This window comes from Trachypithecus francoisi, unplaced genomic scaffold (assembly GCF_009764315.1).
Source record: "Trachypithecus francoisi isolate TF-2019V2 unplaced genomic scaffold, Tfra_2.0 Lachesis_group1, whole genome shotgun sequence".
Lineage (NCBI taxonomy): Eukaryota > Metazoa > Chordata > Mammalia > Primates > Cercopithecidae > Trachypithecus > Trachypithecus francoisi.
Window position 1 is genome coordinate 106,559,497 of NW_022681454.1, and position 21,312 is coordinate 106,580,808.

The window sequence follows — 21,312 nt, forward strand, 5'->3', positions numbered from 1 at the left end:
TGATCAACAGTGATAAGTGGAGGCGCTTTGTAACCACAAGTTATTTGAATTTGCCACCAGTAGGGGAAGACATTCGCATCTGTCAAATCCATTGCTCGTTTACAAAAAGAGTGGCCTGTGGGAATGTGAGCAGCCTTGATTAAAACATCAACTTGAGCCTCCTTATCTTTAGTCTCTAACCACCTGGGATAGTATGTTAAAACATTCCCTTGCATATTTAATACTTGCATGCCTTCTCAGAGCAGTTCCAGTGGCACAGAGAGGTAGGTTTGGTGGAGGTGGGCTCAGAAGGATTCCCACTTACGGTCAGTAGGAGGAATGAAAATGGAGGCAGCAGATAATAAATGACTCTTTCAAAAACTTGGATAAAAAGGGAAGGAAAGAGACAAAGAGGAGCTAGAGGGGTCACAGGGATGAAGAAATGAAGATGGGAGACAGGATATTAGTAGACAGGGAACGAAGCTAGTGGAATGAAGAGAGGGAAGATGTTAGAGAAAGGGGTGGTTGTTGATGGATCCAGGCCCTAGAGAAAGCAGGAAGGGTGACATCAGGGACACAGGTCAATATGAAATAAGGAGAGAGGGGAAAGAAGGTGGGGGACTAATGGAGGCAAATGTGTTGGTGAAGATGGGAATGTGGGGAGACTCTCATACAATTACCTCAAATTTTGAAAAATCCTTACAACAACCTGTGAATTTGATCTATGGCTTATCACTGCTGCTCAAAAGAGTAGGAACCTAAGGCAAAGAGTGGTAAGATATGTTACTCGACTTTAGTCTATATATAGTGACAGATATACTAAACAAGAAAAATTCCACCTTTGCCTCCTTCATGGTGCTAGGAAGACAATCAGCCCACATTCTCCCACTGTGCAAATGTTGGGTGATAGTGGGCATTGCTGGGACCTCATGCCACTATGCTCCCATTCTAAGGTGACGCTCCCTCCTCATGTGGGCTCTCCTTGAGGCAGGTGTGTAAGTCGGTGGCTTGCTTATAACTTGCTGAGTAGCTAAATAGTTGATTTAGTGTAGGAATGTTGTGTAAATTTCAAGCCTGGTCCTTTCGTAAATAGTCATTGCAAAGACAAAGAAGGTGTATTTAACACAGTTGAATTGTTTCCAGGTCACCCATTTGCTATAGCTGTGTTTGAGGATTATGTGTGGTTCTCAGATTGGGCTATGCCATCAGTAATAAGAGTAAACAAGAAGACTGGCAAAGATAGAGTACGTCTCCAAGGCAGCATGCTGAAGCCCTCCTCACTGGTTGTGGTTCATCCACTGGCAAAACCAGGTACATACTGGAGATGTTACACAGTCTTTCCTTGGCTGGAATCCGCAACTATTTTAATTGTTTGATGTCACGCAGTTGGGGTGGGGGTGGAGGGGATTTTGTAATTTTCACTGTGTAGGTGTCAAGATTTTCTAAGATTTAGGTTTGTTTAAGACAATCTGGTAGTTTGGTAATTGGGGCTTTATCCCTCCAATTTCATTTCTTTTCTTGAGCAACTTTTACTTACCTGCTACATTTCAAAGAGCCTTGGGTTAAGGCAGGCAATTTAGACAACAGCAGTGGAAGCTTCTGTCGAAACTTGGACCTTTCTCTACCCCTGAGGAGTGAGCAAATGGAGAAAGCATTTCACATTTTATAGTAGCTCTTCTTTCTGAATTGCTCTTCATCGGTTTGATGAGATGATGAGTTAGGAAATAAGAATCACATTTGACTAAAGAGCTTCTTGAACAAAAGTACTGGCTCTACTCAGTACTAATAAGGTTCTGGGCTTATCTTAGAGTCCTTGGCTCCTTGGGGGAACTCTTCTGAAATAGCTGTTGATATACCCTCTGTTTAGATACACCCTCTATTTAGATACACTGCGTTTCTCTCCCTAAAAGCTGTAGCTCCCTAAAAGCAAGCTGTAGACTTGCATTAATGGCATCCTTTTCATCTTCAAACCCACCTGCAAATTTGCCTCTTTTCTCTACTAGGAGCAGATCCCTGCTTATATCAAAACGGAGGCTGTGAACATATTTGCAAAGAGAGGCTTGGAACTGCTTGGTGTTTGTGTCGTGAAGGTTTTATGAAAGCCTCAGATGGGAAAACGTGTCTGGCTCTGGATGGTCATCAGCTGTTGGCAGGTAATATAATAAACTGTGTAGCAAATTACCTAACCTTGGCTCAGAAATACAGCTGTACATCGATCCCTATGCTTTTGCTGATTTTGAATATTTTGGATGTTAAAAGCTCTCCTGTTTTTAGGAATGCTAAGAATTTGTTTATTTGTTCTCTTCTGCTGAGTTTTGAGTTCCTTATTACAGGCAAAATCTAATTGACCTCTAATGGTAAAAGTCTTAAGCTCCAGGCCCTCCACCTCCGCATTTATAGTGGAGTGAGTCCCAGGTTTGAAAATAAATGTCAAAATGTTATCACCTCACAAAAATGTTCAGAGATATTTTTAGAAGTTTTATGTCCTCAATTTTAGAGGTAGTAGTATATGATCTCTTATCACATGACAAGTCTTAATAAGAAAATCAAAGTCCTTTATAAAAAAGAACTTTAGGGTATCAAACAAATGTGGGAAATCCAGCCTGAGAAGATGTACTTTTTTACAAACTAGATATGACTTTGAGGAAGAGGAAGAGTAAACCAAGTGTGGGGTATAACCAGTAGTACTGGTTTGTCTCCCTTGAATGTGCAGCCAAACAATCTGGGCATCTGTGGATTCACCCCTTGATATCTTTCCACCAGAAATATACCAAAGATCATTTATATTTTATTAAATTTTTAAAAAATTTATATTTAATCCGGTAGGCATGGTGTAAATGTAAGTAAAGTGACAGACTGACGAAAAATAAATGAATCTAGCCATGGACCAGAACTGGATACTTTGGATTTTCAGAACTTTCTATTAATTGTTGCCTTAGATCAACAGTTTTCAAACCTCTTGGTTTCAGGACCCCTTTACACTCTTAAAAATTATTGAGAAACTCAAAGAGTTTTTATGTATATCTATCAATATTTATAATATGAAAATTTACAACATGATTTGAGAAATAGCTATTGATGTTACAATAAATTTATTATCTATTAATATACATTTTATAAAAATAACTGAAGTAAGTATATTTTTCAAAGCAAAAAATATGTAGTGAGAAGAGTGACATTCTTTTACATTGATATCTTGAATGTCTGTCTTAGTAGAGCACAGCTGGATTCTCATATCTACATCTATGTTAAATCTGTTATCATGTGTTGTCTTGCTTGAAATCTGTGAACAAAGTCTGGCCTCACGCAGACATAGAGTTGGAAGAGGGCTATTATAATAGACCTTTTAGGTGCCTTTTTGGATATTATTCTTTTGATACTATGCTTAAACTGGACAGACAGTAGCTTCCTAAAGCTTAGTTGCAATTTGGTATCTGACATTGGCAACAATTATTGCCAGCTGTGTTCCTTGAGGTGATAGGCTCATTTCATTCATTTTTGAGGAAAAGTGAATGTTTGCTATATACCCAAGTCTTAAAAGCACAGTTTTCCTGTGCTATTAAGCCATTTTTTTTCAAGTAAAATAACATGCAATGAAAAAAAGAGGCTAGTTTCAGCTCACAGTTCAAAAATTACTTATGTTTTTCCTCTAGTTAACCATCATAACTTTAGTATGCATTGAAATAATTTATATGTATTTCTTATTTTATTACATAGAGTGTTAAAAAGCTGGGTAGTCAATGGTCAAGTGTTTTAAAAATTAATAATTCTTATTGATTCACAACAATCCTCTTGTGAAACTGGATTTTATTTTTATTTTTTGAGACAGGGTCTCCCTCTGTTGCCAAGGCTGGAGTACAGTGGCATGATCATGGCTCACTGCAGCCTTGGCCCCATCCCGGCTCAAGTAGCTGGGACCCCACCTTAGCTTCCTAGTAGCTGGGACCATAGGCATGCACAACCATGCCTGGCTAATTTGTTTTTATTTTTAATTTATTTACATTATTAATTTATTAATTATTTATTTAAATTATTAATTTATTTTTATTTTTATTTTTTGTAGAGACAAAGTCATGCTCTGTTGCCCAGGCTGGTCTTGAACTTCTGGCCTCAAGTGGTCTTCCCACCTCGGCCTCCCAAAGTGCTGGGATTACAGGTGTAAGCTACCCTGCCCAGCCAATTCTTTTCTATTTTTATTTTTTGAGACAGGGTCTTGCTCTGTCACCCAGGCTGGAGTACAGTGGCATGATCTCAGCTCACTGCAACCTCTGCCTCTAGGGTTCAAGAGATTCTCCTGCCTCAGCCTCCCCAGTAGCCGGGAACACAGACATGTGCCATCATGCCCAGCTAATTTTTGTATTTTTAGTAGAGACAGGGTTTCTTTCTTTTTTTTTTTTTGAAACGGAGTCTCGCTGTGTCGCCCAGGCTAGAGTGCAGTGACCGGATCTCAGCTCACTACAAGCTCCGCTTCCCGGGTTTATGCCATTCTCCTGCCTCAGCCTCCCGAGTAGCTGGGACTACAGGTGCCCGCCACCTCGCCCAGCTAGATTTTTTTGTATTTTTTAGTAGAGACGGGGTTTCACTGCGTTAGCCAGGATGGTCTCGATCTCCTGACCTCGTGATCCGCCAGTCTCGGCCTCCCAAAGTGCTGGGATTACAGGGTTGAGCCACCACGCCTGGCCATGAGACAGGGTTTCACCATGTTGGCCAGGCTGGTCTCAAACTCTTGGCCTCATGTGATCCACCCGCCTTGGCCTCCCAAAGTGCTGGGATTACAGGCATGAACTACCATGCCCAGCCTTTTTTCTTTTCTTTTCTTTTCTCTTTTCTTTTCTTTTTTTTTTTTTGAGACGGAGTCTCGCTCTGTCGCCCAGGCTGGAGTGCAGTGGCCAGATCTCAGCTCATTGCAAGCTCCGCCTCCCGGGTTTACGCCATTCTCTCGCCTCAGCCTCCCGAGTAGCTGGGACTACAGGCGCCCGCCATCTCGCCCGGCTAATTTTTTGTATTTTTTTTTAGTAGAGACGGGGTTTCACCGTGTTAGCCAGGATGGTCTCGACCTCCTGACCTCGTGATCCGCCCGTCTTGGCCTCCCAAAGTGCTGGGATTACAGGCTTGAGCCACCGCGCCCGGCCAAGAAAACTGCTGTCTTACAGAATCCATTTCTTCCATTCTGAGAGTGGGGAGTGCATGAATCTTATGCCTGTATTAAATCATGACGTTTTTATGTCCTTTCATGTTATAAGATGAGGTAAAATCAGACTAAAATAAGCATGAAAGCAGCATAAAGGAGAAAGAATGTGTATGGAAGACAAGTTGGGGAGATCATCTATTTTGTCCTTAATAACGGTGGGCTGTGATTATGAGCTGATTAAGGGTCTAAGGATTTTGGTATTTTACTCTTGTTTTTTGCCAGTATCTGAAAGAGTCCTATCTTTCTTCCCTACTGGTTCCTTATCCCCTAAACCATTAAGTGCGCAGTGAAAATGAGAGGGTGTGGGATAGCAGGGTGAGGTTTACTAAGTTACCAAGACCCTGATAGTGTTTCTGAATCCTCTTACTGTAAGAATGAGTCTGGGCCGGGCGCGGTGGCTCAAGCCTGTAATCCCAGCACTTTGGGAGGCCGAGACGGGCGGATCACGAGGTCAGGAGATCGAGACCATCCTGGCTAACACGGTGAAACCCCGTCTCTACTAAAAATACAACAAAAAGTAGCCGGGCGAGGTGGCGGGCGCCTGTAGTCCCAGCTACTCGGGAGGCTGAGGCCGGAGAATGGCGTAAACCCGGGAGGCAGAGCTTGCAGTGAGCTGAGACCTGGCCACTGCACTCCAGTCCGGGCCACAGAGCGAGACACTGCCTCAAAAAAAAAAAAAAAAAAAAAAAAGAATGAGTCTGAACTCACAACCAATGAATAGTCATGAACATAAATGAAATCAAACCTTCTTTTGAAACAGAAAAGCTAAATTTAATTGCATCTATTGACCTTCAATAGGTGGTGAAGTTGATCTAAAGAACCAGGTAACACCATTGGACACCTTATCGAAGACTAGAGTATCAGAAGATAACATTACAGAATCTCAACACATGCTAGTGGCTGAAATCATGGTGTCAGGTATGAATAACCGGTTCTCCAATATAGCTTTGGTTCCAACAGTTTTCATTCTACCAATGAGAAATTTTGAATTACCTTTCTAACTTAATATTGGCTAAGTTCTACACAAGGCTAATGAAGCAAACCTTGGACTCCCTAAGTCTGTGTCTTCTGAATGATGTGCCTGAGAAAGATGGCTGCATATTAGTGTGCACATAAACAGGACACCTTCAGAGCCTTTGGATGAGAGTCTTTGTTCTGTGAAGAAACAAAGTAACTTGGAAACAAAAGTAAAACATGGGACAACGTATTTGAATGTATTTCCATCCACCCCTGATATTTTTGGTATTTGGTCCACCTTGCTGTTTTCCCATTAGCTTGAAAAGTTGATAGTAATTGATAAGCCAAAATAGGTTGAGCACTTCAATTGCTACAGAAAGTCCACAAACAGCAAATGTTGGAATCCTTTTCTTCTGTGTTGCACATTTGTCACTAAAATGCCAAATCATGTGTTCAGTATGTAACAACTTAAGAGAACCTAAGTCTTTCTTGTTCCATATTCACTCAGGAGGTCAGTGGTTTTCCAGCTGGGTTCAGCTCAGCCATAGAGCTTCTGCAAACCCCATCCTTTCACTTTAGGTCACTGCCCTTCAAGCAGTGCAATTTGACTTTGAAACATTTTATTTGTTTGTGTTACTAAGTAACACTTTATTTTAACAAGATGTATGTGGCAAAAAAAAAAAAAAAAGATTTCAAAACTGCACATTAGGACATTTAAGGAGATGCTTTACCCAACTTTTGTGGTCGGCAAACTACTTTGTTGATGTACATGGCTCTGGGTACTTCTTACCTCACCTTATCAGTGTGATTTTTTTAATAAGATATAAATAAGGAGGTTCATAATTTTAATAATAACAATAACTAACATTTGCAGAGAATGTTAGATTATATATTTCGTCATCCCTCTGTGTCCATAGGGGATTGATTCCAGGATCCCCGAGTATATCAAAATCTGCACATATGCAAGTCACAGTCACCCATGGAACCCAGGTATTCAAAACATCAGGCATCCGTGTAGGCAGGTTTCACATCTCACCAATAATACTGATCTGTGTTCAGTTGAAAAAAATCCAGATATCAGTGGACCTGTGCAGTTCGAACCCATATTATTCAAGGGTCAACTGTAATCTCTAATTTCCTCATTACAAATCAGTTCACAGATGTGAAAGCTGAGAGACTAAGATCTATTAAGTTAGTGACTTGACCAAGGATTTTTGAAAATTATGACCAAATAATTAATTCATGTGAAAATAAGATGTTCTGGAAAACTTTGTTAACATTACGAATATTGTGTGTTCAGCAACTTATTTGGCGTACACTGTGCTAAGTGCTGGGGATACCAAGATGCGCTAAATATCATCCCATCCTCAAGGCCACGGTTTGTTGTGGAGACAACCAGCATGATAGAATAAAATACTTTAAACCAATGTTAGGGATATAGAGAACTTTTGCAAAGTCACCAGGAATCCCTAAAGGTTCATAGAGCATATTTTGAAAGACTAATGGTTACGGGACTGAAACACTAAATGACAGATGGGTGGGAATGAGGGAGTGATTAAGTGATCAAGGATTTGTGAATTTGGCTTAATACCTGGAGCCTAGTGCAGAATAGAGGGGACTGATTGTCCTGGTGAAAAATCCCTCATCTTTCCGTACCTGGATTGTGTTCTGTGTTGTACTAGCTTGTGAAGCCTTACTTACACCTAAGTCAGGCTCGGGGGTCTAATTTCTGTTTCAGAGTGAGATTTCACATCAACAAAGTGTCTATGGCTAAAAGACAATGTGAAAACTCCACATTAGGATTTTAGAGTATAATCTAAAATTCTTCACGTGGCTTGTTGGGCCCTGTATGAAACAACCTTTAGACACCTCCCCAGAGGCCTTGTTTCTAACAGACACGGACGCGTGCGCTAGTTGTTTTCTCAGCCCATGGTGTGCTTCTTAGCCCTTCAAAGTCCTGTGTGTCCTTCCGCCCGCTGGCTCACAAAGCCTTTCCTAGTTCCTGACTGGGCGGCGGCTGCCTATTGCAGCTCTCTTGGAACCTCAGTTCTGCCCCTTGGTCATACTCATTACACTTGTACTTCAATAATTATGCAAAACAGCACACGGCAGAGCCCTTGTCAATAGCAGAGCCCTATTCTTCACCACCATAGTTTTGGCTTTCAGGAAGGCCCAATATATAGTAGGTACTTTTGAATGAATTATATTAGATTTTTTTTTTTTTAAAAGACGGGAGCCTCGCTCTGTCGCCCGGGCTGGAGTGCAGTGGCGTGATCTCGGCTCACTGCAAGCTCCGCCTCCCGGGTTCACGCCATTCTTCTGCCTCAGCCTCCCGAGTAGCTGGACTACAGGCGCCCGCCACTGCGCCCGGCTAATTTTTTGTATTTTTAGTAGAGACGGGGTTTCACCGTGTTAGCCAGGATATTCTCCATCTCCTGACCTCGTGATCTGCCGGATGGTCTCAATCTCCTGACCTCGTGATCTGCCGGATGGTCTCGATCTCCTGACCTCGTGGTCCACCAGCCTCGGCCTCCCAAAGTGCTGGGATTACAGGCGTAAGCCACTGCGCCCGGCCGAATTATATTAGTTTTATTAACAGGACCTGGAGTCTCTTCTAGTGTGACAAAGGTTAATTCTTATTTAAATTATCACAGTATCTTTCTTTGTCATCCTTATTTAAATATGTATCAAAGAGCATTTGATCAAATATTTGATCAAATATCTTGATCAAAGGGTTTTTTTTTTAAGGTCACTTTTTATTCTAGTCCTTAGAACCATCATGAAAAATAGACCTGACAGAAATTGTCACTGCTGTTCTAGAGAGGGGGAATGTGAGCACAGGTATTTATTTCTTCCAGAGCTCCTTTGTGGCAACAACAACAACAACTTTGGCTGTAGCCCATCTCTCCAACAACTGCATAACTATTGCTTTTCATTACGCACAGCTGCCTTGGGTTTGCATGTTACCAAATAAATCCTGAATCATATTCTAATTTAAGATAATTCTGCAAGTGATTTAAAATGTCTTGGGTAGTAATCGGATACTGTCCACTTTACACTCTGAGCAGCCTTGTGATTTGGGAGCTAGTCTTCCAAATAAGTGCTGAATTAAATGGATAATTGATTTGGTCTGAACTTATCCGTCTCTAAGAGTCATGAGTGACAGGAGATGACCAAGCAAGCATGAAAGGCATCTGCTCCCACAAGAGAAATCTCGCTCAAGTAGCTAAGCAAATCAAATGCAATTACCCAATGCCTGCATTCACATGCCACCTGAATCCTACTTAGATCATTTGACTTTCTTTAATTTATCAGCAAGTTTGGAGGGCTTTTTAAAAAATTTCTTCTGTACTCAGATGAGCAAGCTTACCAATGAATAGACAGATGATAATTTATATCCTACTGTGGTATGTCAGATTCCCCAAAAAGGTAGGGTGGGGTGGCATTTGGAGAATGATTACATACATAAGTAAAGCAAAAAAAAAAAAACTTGCTCATGTTCATAGCTCAACAGGTAACTGTGTCCCCCGGGGCACTTGCATTTCAATGGAGTATGAAATGAAATGATCCATTTACTGCACTTAACTTGTATGGTTCATGACTTTGTAAAAGTGCCTTGAGGTGTGCAAGTCACTACATAAATCTTGATAATAAACACACATTGTGACATACATATTCTATTATATATGACATTAGTAAATTGGCAGTAAATCTTTTCATGATTGAATTTCTTTGCCATGTTGGTGCATAGATCTACTTGCTAATTATTAGTCTGTGTGTCTTTGGGGAATAAGAATAGATTGACTCCTTTTGTTGTCCAAATGGTTGGGAAGTTTTAAAATAAGCAAGAGACCTTTCAAAGTTGAGTCTATTTGCTTCTAGCAATTTTATAATTTACATTTGCAAATGCTTTTAAAAATTATAAATAAGTTCATATAGGGTTCCTTGAACATCAGATAGTGCTTTAAGACTAAAGTCCTTTGAGAGCACATAAACAGAAACATGGCTATGGGACTATGCATCTCATTGGTGGTGGTGTTGTTGTTTTTGACAATGTCTCACTTTGTCACCCAGGCTGGAGAGAAGTGGCACCATCTTGGCTCACTGCAGCCTCAATCTCCTGATCCTCCTACCTCAGCCTCCAAGTAGCTGGGACTATAGGCACACACCACTATGTTTTTAGTAGAGACAGGGTTTTGCCATATTGCCCAGACTGGTCTCAAACTCCTGGGCTCGAGCAATCCACCCTTGGCCTCCCAAAGTGCTGGGATTACAAGCATGAACTGCTGCACCCAGCCAGCTATGGATCTTTTAAAGTAGATATAGTTTATAGGTCAACTAAGTGTTTCTATTTGGAGATTAACCTGTCCCAGAACTTTGGAAAGGAAATGGTGGACTGTTCTGCAGAACCAGAACATTAAAGTCCATTTTCTTCTCTGTCTGGAAATAACTGCATGGGATTCTTGCTATTTGCAGATCAATATGACTGTGCTCCTGTGGGATGCAGCACATATGCTCGGTGTGTTTCAGAGGGAGAGGATGCCACGTGTCAGTGTTTGAAAGGATTTGCTGGGGATGGAAAACTATGTTCTGGTAAGAGCAAAGGGCAAATACACGTATTTGGACAATAGTGAACCAGAAACATTCTTTCTGCTCTTTCTGATTCAAAAGCTCCAGGAGGATATATGTAATCAGCGGGTTTGAAAAAGTTATTTGATGTTAGCTAAAAAAAATAAATTGATGACATGCCTAGAAGATGAGACCTATAAACATATTTATACAAATGTAAACATACGACATTGAGTTTATAGTACAATTTTATGATTATGCAATATATGCAGTTGACATTAAGGGGAAGAATTTATAATTAGCTTGAGAAGCATGAATTTGAGTTCAAGTCAAGTTTATGACTTCACCAATTCCAATGAAAGCACAACTGTTGTTTTTGCCCCGGAAGCTTAGGTCATAAGTTTTAATCAAATGAATAGATTAATGGATAGGTTCCTCTTTCATATTAATAGCCTCAAAATTAAAATTTAATGACTGCTGGAAAGATCTCAGTCCTTATGGTCTGAAACTCTGGCAGAAAGTGATTTGTTTACATATTTGCCTAATCAGATAGGTGGGAACTGTAAAGACTGATTCATCAGTAACTTGTGAACTTTATGTCCAAGATGCAGGGCGTGCATGATGTTGGCAAACAGCACCTGTAAAGGACTGAATAAGAATTGAATATACGATTATGCTTATTCTTTCCAACTAGTCCTATTTATATCAGGATTGCCTAAATATTGCACTAGTTCCTAATTTTGCCCACAGATATAGATGAATGTGAGATGGGTGTCCCAGTGTGCCCCCCTGCCTCCTCCAAGTGCATCAACACCGAAGGTGGCTATGTCTGCCAGTGCTCAGAAGGCTACCAAGGAGATGGGATTCACTGTCTTGGTAAGAGGATGCATGTGCCGAGGGAGGAGGGCAGAGGCAGGCCTCAGAAATCAGGAAACAGTGTGGGTGCAGTGAGCAGAGAGAAGACAGGATATAATTGGGGTGACACACATGTCAAGATTTAAAGAGTTGTGCGACTGCTCAAACTGACATATTTCCATTCTTGGTGAACAGTCAAGTTTGTGCCCTTGTGTTATGACCGCTCTGGTCAGCTTCAAGCCCCTTTGGAGGCTGCTTACTCCTCTGCCTTTCTAATTCTTTCTGGGGTTTGAGTGACACCAGTGTCTCATCAATACTTCCCACCTTGAGCCATCATGTGGGGAGATGGACAGCATTTATTTGTCAGTGAATTTGGCAAGAGAAATGTGGTGAACTGCAGAGGTGATGACAGTTTGTTGGAAGTCACTGCTGTGTGCATAAAGAAAAGGAGGTGTGGCTTGTCAAAGGGCTCCTCTCGCGTTTCTTGGTAAGTTCAATAGATGGGAGAGTCAAGCCACTGACATTGAGATACAAGTAAAGAATGATTCAACCCTCTTTCGTAATCCCCGTCCTCTGGCAAGGTCTGGGTGTGGCACGTTGGATTGGGAGTTCGCATCTTGGATGTCTCGTACCTTTCCAGGTGTCAGTAGCATCACATCACGTACAAGTGAAAACCTGCCTGAAGCCATCTGAGGCACGGGGAAGTGATTATCTAAAGTTTTACAGCGCTTTAAAACTTGTCTTTCAGTATTTTCTTTCCCTCTTTCTGAAAACATAAGAAACTGATAAGAAACTTAAATGATACTGCTTTCTCCCACTTATTAAGGTTAAAGATGAAATATCAGTCATAACTATCAATCTTTTGAATCTGGTTGATTTAAATCAGACTTTATAGGATTAGTTTTGTGGAATCCACAGACATCTGTAAACACTCTTTTAAGCACATATTTGGCTGTCAGTCAGGAAAATGTCACTGCTCTAATTAAGCAGGCCCATAGATAATTTAGACAAGCAGACTTCATATTTAATTTCCTTTGAAGAGAAAGGAAGGTATCTCTTCTTGGATGTTTAAACTCGTTAGGCTCTGGTTTCTCACACTGTTACTAACTCATCTCCTTCCAGTAGCAAGCATGCAATGGGGTGTGCTCGCCCTGCCTGTGTGGTTGGCACGGAGTCCTCAGACTCCATGGAAGCGGTGGGCTTGCTCCTCTGTTCTCTCTCCCCCAGCTCGCTCTCACTCTCTCTTCTCACCCCATATATATATGTAGTTATAATAGTTTGAACCTTGTCTGGCATATAAAAAGTGCTATGTAAAAAAAAGTGTTATCCTTCTTATTATTAAGAGTAGTTGAGTTTATTGGTCAAGCATACATCTTTTTCTTTGCTTTGGAAAAGCTCTCTCTCTCAAGGTGATAGTTTATTGAAATTATAACAGAAACTCAAAAGAGTTGGTTTGGGCCATCCAGGATAGCAATTCAATATGTTAAATATTTAATTGGCCCCTATTAAGAGTAAGGCCACAGTACTAGAAACCATGAGAAATATCAGGATGAGAAAGGTAGTCTTTGATTGCAAGGAAAATGTGACCTAAGAGAAATACAGCTTCAGTGATGAAGAAGGATGCACATCATAAGCGAAATAAAAACCACAATGAAGGCCAGGCGCAGTGGCTCACGCCTGTAATTCCAGCACTTTGGGATGCCGAGGCAGGAGAATCACAAGGTCTGAGATCGAGACCATGCTGGCTAACTCTGTGAAACCCCATCTCTACTAAAAATACAAAAAATTAGCCAGGCGTGGTGGCGGGCGCCTGTAGTCCCAGCTACTTGGGAGGCTGAGGCAGTGAACCTGGGAGGCAGAGCTTGCAGTGAGCCGAGATCACACCACTGCACTCCAGCCTGGGTGACAGAGCAAAACTCCATCTCAAATAAAAAAAAAAAAAAAAAACACAATGAAAGTTCACAACTGGGAGAAATATCTGTTTGAGGTATTGGGAAAGATTTTGGGGAGGAAGTATCATTTTGGAAGGAGCATGGGGGATAAGTAATTTCATTTGCAGAAATGTGAAGGGACGGGAAGAGTCCAGACATGAACAGATCACATGACTGCCATTAAGGATAAAGAGTAGCCTAGTTGAGCACTAAGTTTAGTTTATATGAGGGGAAGAACAGAAACTAAGGCTGATAAGGTAGTGTATCCTGTAACAAAATATCCTAGATTGGACGGCTTAAGCAACAGAAATGTATCCTGTCATGGTTCTGGAGGCTGGAAGTCCCAGATCAAGGTGCTGGCTGATTTGGTTTTAGATGAAGGATCTCTTCCTGGCTTTCAAATGGCCACCTGCTCACTGTGTTCTCACATGGCCTTTCCTCTTTGATGTGCAGAGAGAGAGAGAGAGAGAGAGAGAGAGAGACAGAGAGTGAGAGAACGCTCTAGTTTCTCTTCCTCTTTTGTTTTCTCTTCCTCTTCTTTTAAGGACACCAATCATTGGATTAGGACCCCATCCTTAGGATCCCATGTAACCTTACTTTCCTCTTGATAGATGCTTTCTTCAAATACAGTCACTTTGGGAGTTGGGGCTCAACATATGAATTGGAGGGGCAGGGACACATTTCAGCCTGTAACAGATGGGTTGGGTTACTTCTGTGGAAGACTAAAATCTGAGGGTTAGTTACTGAGGTTTCACTTCTCCAGTGAAACTGGCAGAGGGTCAGTCAGTCAGTGTTGTCCCAAAGTTTCTACTAACCACATTACAACTGTAAAATGAAACAGGTGAAATGAATTTTTGCAATAATATTTTATGTATTCAAATATATCCAAAATATTAACATTTTAATATATAATCAGTATAAAAATTATTGAGATACTTAATATTCTTTTTTATTTTGGTACTAAGTCTTCAAACTCTAATGTGTGTTTTATACTCACAGCACATCTCAATATGAACTACATGCATTTCGGGTACTCAATACTCTCATATGGCAGTGGCTAGCAAGTTGGACACCAAAGTTCTAGGCAACAGAGAGCCACTGGCAACATTTGAGTAAAGTGGTGCAATGATGGGTTTATCATCATTGTGCTGGAGAGAGAATAATGTGGCACTGGTGTTTAGACATGGCGTGGAGGAAACATGGGATCTGGGAATGAGTAAGGCTGTTCTTGCAGTAATGTAAAATTGAGAGGAAGAGAGGCCCTAAATGTTAGGGTGGCAGTAACTGAGAAAGAAAAAATGGTGGCTAGTTGGGAAAGAAAGGATGGTTTTTCTGATATAGTTTATACTTACATAAAAAAGCAAAACTGTTGTATTTGATATAATATGTGTGCCAATGACAGGATGTCTATTCAAAAAAGTTAAGTATGAATCTTTAGGATCTGAACTTCTAAATGTTTGCCCAGAGGTCGTTTACTAATCTCCAACTCTGGGAAATCTCCTTTCCTTCAAAGCAGGAAGAAAGCTTCCAACCTCTCTCAGGAAGCCTGTAATCCCAACATTCTGGGAGGCCAAGGCAGGAGGATCACTTGAGGCCAGGAGTTTGAGACATACGTGGGCAACATAGCAAGACACTGTTCTCTACAAAAAAGTTAAAAAACAAACAAACAAGAACTAACCAAACATGGTGGTGCAAGCCTGTGGTCCAAGCTACTCAGTGGGATGAGCTGGGAGAATTGCTTGATCCTGGTAGGTCAAGGCTACAATGAGCCATGATCACACCACTGTACCTCATCCTCAGCAACCGAGCGAGAGTCTTTCAAAAAAAAAAACAGAAACAAAAAAGGAAAAGAACACCTGCATGGGCATGCATTGTAGGACCTACTTCATCTCTCCAACATTCGTGAAAGTCCCTTTAAACCTAAAAATGCATAGGGCTCTGAGAACATAGAGCATGACAGAAGCTGACGAAGCTCCTCTTCCAGAGGCTGTCCAACTATAAAACCCTCTTTATTTTTCTGTACCCCATTTTTCTCTCCCCTACTCTGTCTTTTCTGACAGATATTGATGAGTGCCAACTGGGGGTGCACAGCTGTGGAGAGAATGCCAACTGCACAAATACAGAGGGTGGCTACACCTGCACGTGTGCTGGACGCCTGTCTGAACCAGGACTGATTTGCCCTGGTAGGTTGGTGGGTGGTCTGCAGTGAAGGGGAGGGATTTGGCTCGGGGATATTCTACACCCTAATCTCTATTTGTATTAGAGATTCTAAAAATCATTCAGTTCAGTCAGGCTGCAGGGCTGACCTTCCTGATTAGGACGATGATGGGCTTGAGAATTTGAAATGGTCCAGGTTTTCTTAATTTAATAGCATCTGGAATAAATCCTTTTTTATTACTCACAATCCAATAAAGATGGGAACATGGGTGTCTCTCTTTAACTGTGCAACTAATCTCCCTATTTGTAATGTCGATTTGTGGGACTGCTGGATGAATTTTACAGGGCTAGGCAGGTGGGTGAGAATGTCTGGACTCAGCATTTTAAATCACTTTCAAGGATTTTAAAATATTACTTTAAAAAGGCAGTATTTCTTGTTCTGAATTAGAACTCCAGTTCTCTTCTCTTTCTTTTTTCAATATTTATAATGGTTGACTCCTGTTTCCTGAACCTTCTTCCTGTAACAGCAGTATCATCTCACCATCAGCACCCCAGAAGGGGAGCTGGCTTCAACCAGACCCTGGAGACCCGGATGGGGTCTTTCCCATCACTGCCCACTTTTTGCCTGTCAGCCCTATAAGCAGAAAACATCCTAAGAAGAAAAATTATGTGCTTAATTGGTCTCTGTTTTTTTTTAGCATGTTATTTTTCTCAAATAATTTGCTCTTCTTAAAGGTATTGAAAAACTGCTTATATTTATATAGTCAGCTGCACATGTTTACCTTTTAAGGAGCAGTGAACCATTCCATAAAAAAAACTTTACTATTATACTTTGGCATTCCCTCTGTTATGGGAACATTTTCTTCCTGTCAGAGTTGCTACAGTCTTGTCCTTGAGGGCTCCTCTGAAAGTCAGTTTTTAGAAGAAAGCATTGTGAGAAAGAAATTTTTGAGACTGCATGATATTAGAGGTAATGTACTGTGTATTGATGGGTAGGTTTTAAACCATAGAGTTACCAGTTGTTCAGAGAGACCTTGAAGCTAACTGTCATTTCACATGGTTAGTGTACATTTGTGTGTGACAGATTTGTTTGTATGAGATCGGTGACTCTGAATTCACATGGCGACTTAGGATTGGCCATTCTTTTACCTGCCTCCAATATGCTTTACATATCAGATAATACTGAGCCCAAAGGAGGAACGGCTGGTTTCATCGTGAATGACTAAGGCCCAGCTAGGAAAGTGAAACTAATGTCCCTTCTAGTAGTTCTTCTGTAACTAAAAGATTTATGTCACAAACTATTCATAGAAACTAGTTCCTGATGTTGATACTTGAAAGACACTAATCCCTTCAGAAAGTAAAAGTAATGTCTTGGGTTCTTTTAGACTCTACTCCACCCCCTCACCTCAGGGAAGATGACCACCACTATTCCGTAAGAAATAGTGACTCTGGATGTCCCCTGTCCCACGATGGATACTGCCTCCATGATGGTGTGTGCATGTATATTGAAGCATTGGACAAATATGCGTGCAAGTAAGTTAAACTGTCTTGCTGATGGCACAGAGAGATGCTATTCAGTCCATAACTTGTAGCTAATTTGTAAAATGTATACTTAGGATGTTTTCCTGCAATTATTCTTTTGGAAAAATATAAACATACACATATGAACCATGTGTGTGCACTTCATTGCATTCTCCTTGTGTATCACAATGCCCCCTTCCAGTTACTGGTGATAAGTATGAATCTAAGGAGTTGGTGATTTCTCCTTTTACTGAAATAATTTGATGTTACTACTAGTATAGTCTAGGGATTAAATGTCTCATCCCAGTTGAAAAACTTAGGTTTGTGAGATAATTCCTTAAAACTTTTTTTTTCCCATCAGATGTGCTTTACATTGCGTGTGAGCATCCGTGATCTGGTTCTGGATTTATAAAAGTTTCTTACATATTCACACTGGACTTCTTGCCAGAGTCCAAAAATATTTTTCTCCAAAAGTAAATATATGTATATTTTTTCTTCATTTCCTAACAGTTGACTTTTACAGTTTGTTTAGTAACAATTGCTGATACTGCAGCTGCTGCTTTTTGCTCCCTTTTTGCCCCCATGAGGGTTTCACAGTGGGTGAAGTGTCAACCTGGAAAGGAGATTTGAGGAAGCCCTAACATCATGAAGCATTCCCACTGCGCTCACTCCGAAAACCTTTCCTATGGACCCTAACAAAACCCAAACCCACAATAGCCAGTTCTGCCTCAAATTTTACTTTTAATTCATTTCATATTTCCAAGGCAATAGGAGGAAACTGATAGATACCAAAAAAAACAAATAGGTATCCTAGGGTTAGGCTCCTGATCCATTGATACTTTTCTTTGTGCCTGAGGGAGGGGTGATGAAATAGTCTGATCCTCACAAATAGCTACTATAACCTTAAAGTCTTCTCTTATTTCATCAGTAATAGTGAACAGAATAACTAAATTCATGGAAGAGTAAGCTATATTCTGTGACAAAGCATATGGCCTTGCACTAGAAATCATGTCCACATGACAAAAATAGTGAAAAATTGCTCATGGATACTAGTAAAAATGACTCAGTCCTTATAGAATTCTGTTTTCATATTCATATTTACATGCTGTAATTTCCTAACCTATGATGAATTGGGTATTTGAAATAGTTATTGCTAGTTTTAATGTTAAGAATCTAATTGGTTTTGACTGTTCATTGTTTCTGATCATCCCAAATAATGAAATTACAAAAACAAATGTTCGAATTTATTAAGTCATGGTTGTTTTCCTCCATGATACTTTAGATTATAAAAATCATTATAATAATATAAAGGGTACTACATATTGCATTTAGAACAATGTTTTCATTTGGATCTGATAGCATCCATTTATTAAATGATTGATGAACTCTTCAGCACACTGCTTTTCTTTCTGTCATTAAGTCCTGATGAAAATATCATATTTCCCTGATAATGTTTTAAACATGAGTTGCTACAAATGACAAACTGGAGATAAGACTCAAATTTAAGGACCTTGAATCTAAAGCAATATTTAAAATATTACTAGACTTCACAGTAATCTGGATCATAACCTTGTTTAAATTGTATATTTAATAAAAATGTGGTTTAATTAACTATTCAACCCTTGCCTCCTCCTGCCCTGATGACTTCACCTTATGTTTTATTAATTCCATAATAACAAGTCTCTAGGAAGTGCTTTACTGGTCCAACTTTCATTGGAAACACTTCCTAGGTGGGCGTCATTCTGTACAGAGTGTTCTTCATGCTGTAAGCAGGTTTTGGAAGAGCCAGCTCTTCCTTCCTTTCTTAGAGGCAGTGGACGTTCCCCTCAGCCACAGTGAACCACAAAGTGCCCCCGGGGTGATGCAGCAGAAGTGAGAGTTGAGAGTCTCCATGCCCGAGGTATTCCTTGAAGATTTCCTGGGTTGGAGACGCTCAGGAGGCTCCAAACCTGGGCTCAGAGGAGGTCCTCATTCATTCTGTCTTTCAGCCACCCTTCTGAGCAGGTCTCCTTTAGACCAAGATCCCCCAACATGAGTGCTGTGAAATACCTCTTAAAAACAGGCCGTATGGTCAAATCACATTGAGAGACGCAACATACTCTACCCTCAATTTTTTTTTCAGGAGACCATCATTTTATTATTACTCAAGTTGGTCTCCCTGAGCATTCGGGGAGCAGAGTTTTTAAGGACAACTTGGTGGGTTAGGGGAAGCCAGTGTGCCGGGAGTGCTGATGTGTCAGGGATGAAATCATAGAGAGTCAAAGCTGTTTTCTTGCACTGAGTCAGTTCCTGGGTGGGGGCCACAAGTTCAGATGAGCCAGTTCATTGATCTGGGTGGTGTCAGCTGATCCGTCAAGTGCAGGATCTATAGAATATTTCAAGCATTGATCTTAGGAGCAGTATAGGGAGGTTCAGAATCTTGTAGCCTCCAGCTGTGTGACTCCTAAACCATAATTTCTAATCTTCTGTCTAGCCCTCAATTCTTGATTCAGCGTATACCACAACACATTAAAAAGTCTTGTTTACCAGCCTGGGTAACATGGGGAGACTCTATCTCTACCAATTTTTTTTTTTTTGTGACGGAGTCTTACGCTGTCTCCCAGGCTGGAGTGCAATGGCGCAATCTAGGCTCACTGCAAGCTCCGCCTCCTGGGTTCACGTCATTCTCCTGCCTCAGCCTCCCAAGTAGCTGGGACTACAGGTTCCCACCACCATTTATTGTATTTTTAGTAGAGACGGGGTTTCACCATGTTAGCCAGGATGGTCTCGATCTCGTGATCTTGTGATCCGCCCGCCTCAGCCTCCCAAAGTTAGCCGGGTATGGTGGCACACATCTATATTCCCAGCTACTTGGGAGGCTGAGGTGGGAGAATTGCTTGGTCCCAGGAGGCTGACATTGCAATGAATTGTGATGGCATCACTGCACTCCAGCCTGGGCAACAGAGTGAGACTCTGTCAATAAAAAAAAAAAAAAAAAAAAAAAAGCCTTGTTTATCTGTATTGAGTCCAGAATGTCTCAAAATTATTTGACTATGGAAAGGCCAACTTATTTGGCCAGAGAATCTTTTGTTTGGTTTAACAGAAGAACTAATTCATAACCAAAGAACTAGTATCCTAGTTCTCCCCCTTGGAAAATGCTGAATGACTCTTCTGGGCCTTATAAGACTCAGTGAGGCTCTGCTATTGCAGCTGACTTGGATCTCCAGGACTCTTGGCCAAGGGACTGACATATTCCTCAAGACCCCAAACTTTCTGAAAGGATCAGGAGTGTGGCCCATTAACATCCAGCAGTTTAAAAGTGGTGCTGCTAGGCATTGATAGTAAATGGCTGTAACCAAAGACAGCTAAAATTAAAACAGCATCCAAGAAAACCTGGAATAATGATGGTCCTTTATGCTTCTGCACTCAGATCGTGGTATCTCTTGCATGGTTAGTTCTAGAAGATAGCTTTTCAGAGGTGAATAGAGCATAAAACTCTTTTTGGAAGCAGCATGGTAAAGTAGAAAGAACATAGGCTTTGAAATCAGAGAACCATTGCAGTCAAACCTGTCACTCATAGTTGTGTGACCTTGTACAAACTACTTGAGCCTCAGTTTCCTCATCCAAAATATGGGAATATGCCATCAAAAATAAAAGGAGTAAAAGTGCCTAGCAAGGTGTCAAACACACAAGATGGTTATCAGGTACTAATCCATTTCCTTCCTTCCTCTGTGAGTGAGTTGCCCAGCCCCTCTGACCAGCTAAAGGTAGAGACAGGCCTAGAGCCCAGATCTTCTGGAGCTCTGTCCAGTGTTTTGTCCATGCTGCTGCTTCTCACCATGGGCACTGGTGTCAGTTCTCTGTATTTTTATTCCTTTAAGTCCTTTTGGAATAAAGTGGGGACATGGATGAATAAGTAGTTGATTCAGGGCCCAAAGGAAGGAATTTTTAATAAGTGGGCATTACAGAGTGTTTAATAGGATGTTTTTCAAAGTTGATGCTTTTGCAAAGGATAATAGAATACAGATGTTTACCTGAGATCTTAATCGTGTCTAGAAATGCACATTCCCAGTAGATGGCAGCATTGCTTCATTTACTTCAAAAAAGTTCAGCAGTTCACTCTAGTGACAGTTTCACTAGTGGGACAGCAGGGTGTTTGTGGGCGAGCGTCCT

At 40.9% G+C, this 21,312-nt stretch overlaps 1 protein-coding gene across 10 annotated transcripts in view; it reads left to right on the plus strand.

The window, feature by feature from the left end:
- The window catches only part of EGF (epidermal growth factor), a 107,032-nt gene that overhangs the window by 73,061 nt on the left and 12,659 nt on the right, over positions 1-21,312 (plus strand). For all 10 annotated transcript variants that reach the window (XM_033214989.1, XM_033214992.1, XM_033214991.1 and 7 more), the window contains 7 exons: positions 1,123-1,290; positions 1,983-2,132; positions 5,969-6,088; positions 10,604-10,720; positions 11,447-11,572; positions 15,543-15,665; positions 17,025-17,172. In XM_033214989.1, coding sequence (XP_033070880.1) covers positions 1,123-1,290; positions 1,983-2,132; positions 5,969-6,088; positions 10,604-10,720; positions 11,447-11,572; positions 15,543-15,665; positions 17,025-17,172 — 952 coding nt within the window. The remainder of the gene's footprint in view (positions 1-1,122; positions 1,291-1,982; positions 2,133-5,968; positions 6,089-10,603; positions 10,721-11,446; positions 11,573-15,542; positions 15,666-17,024; positions 17,173-21,312) is intronic.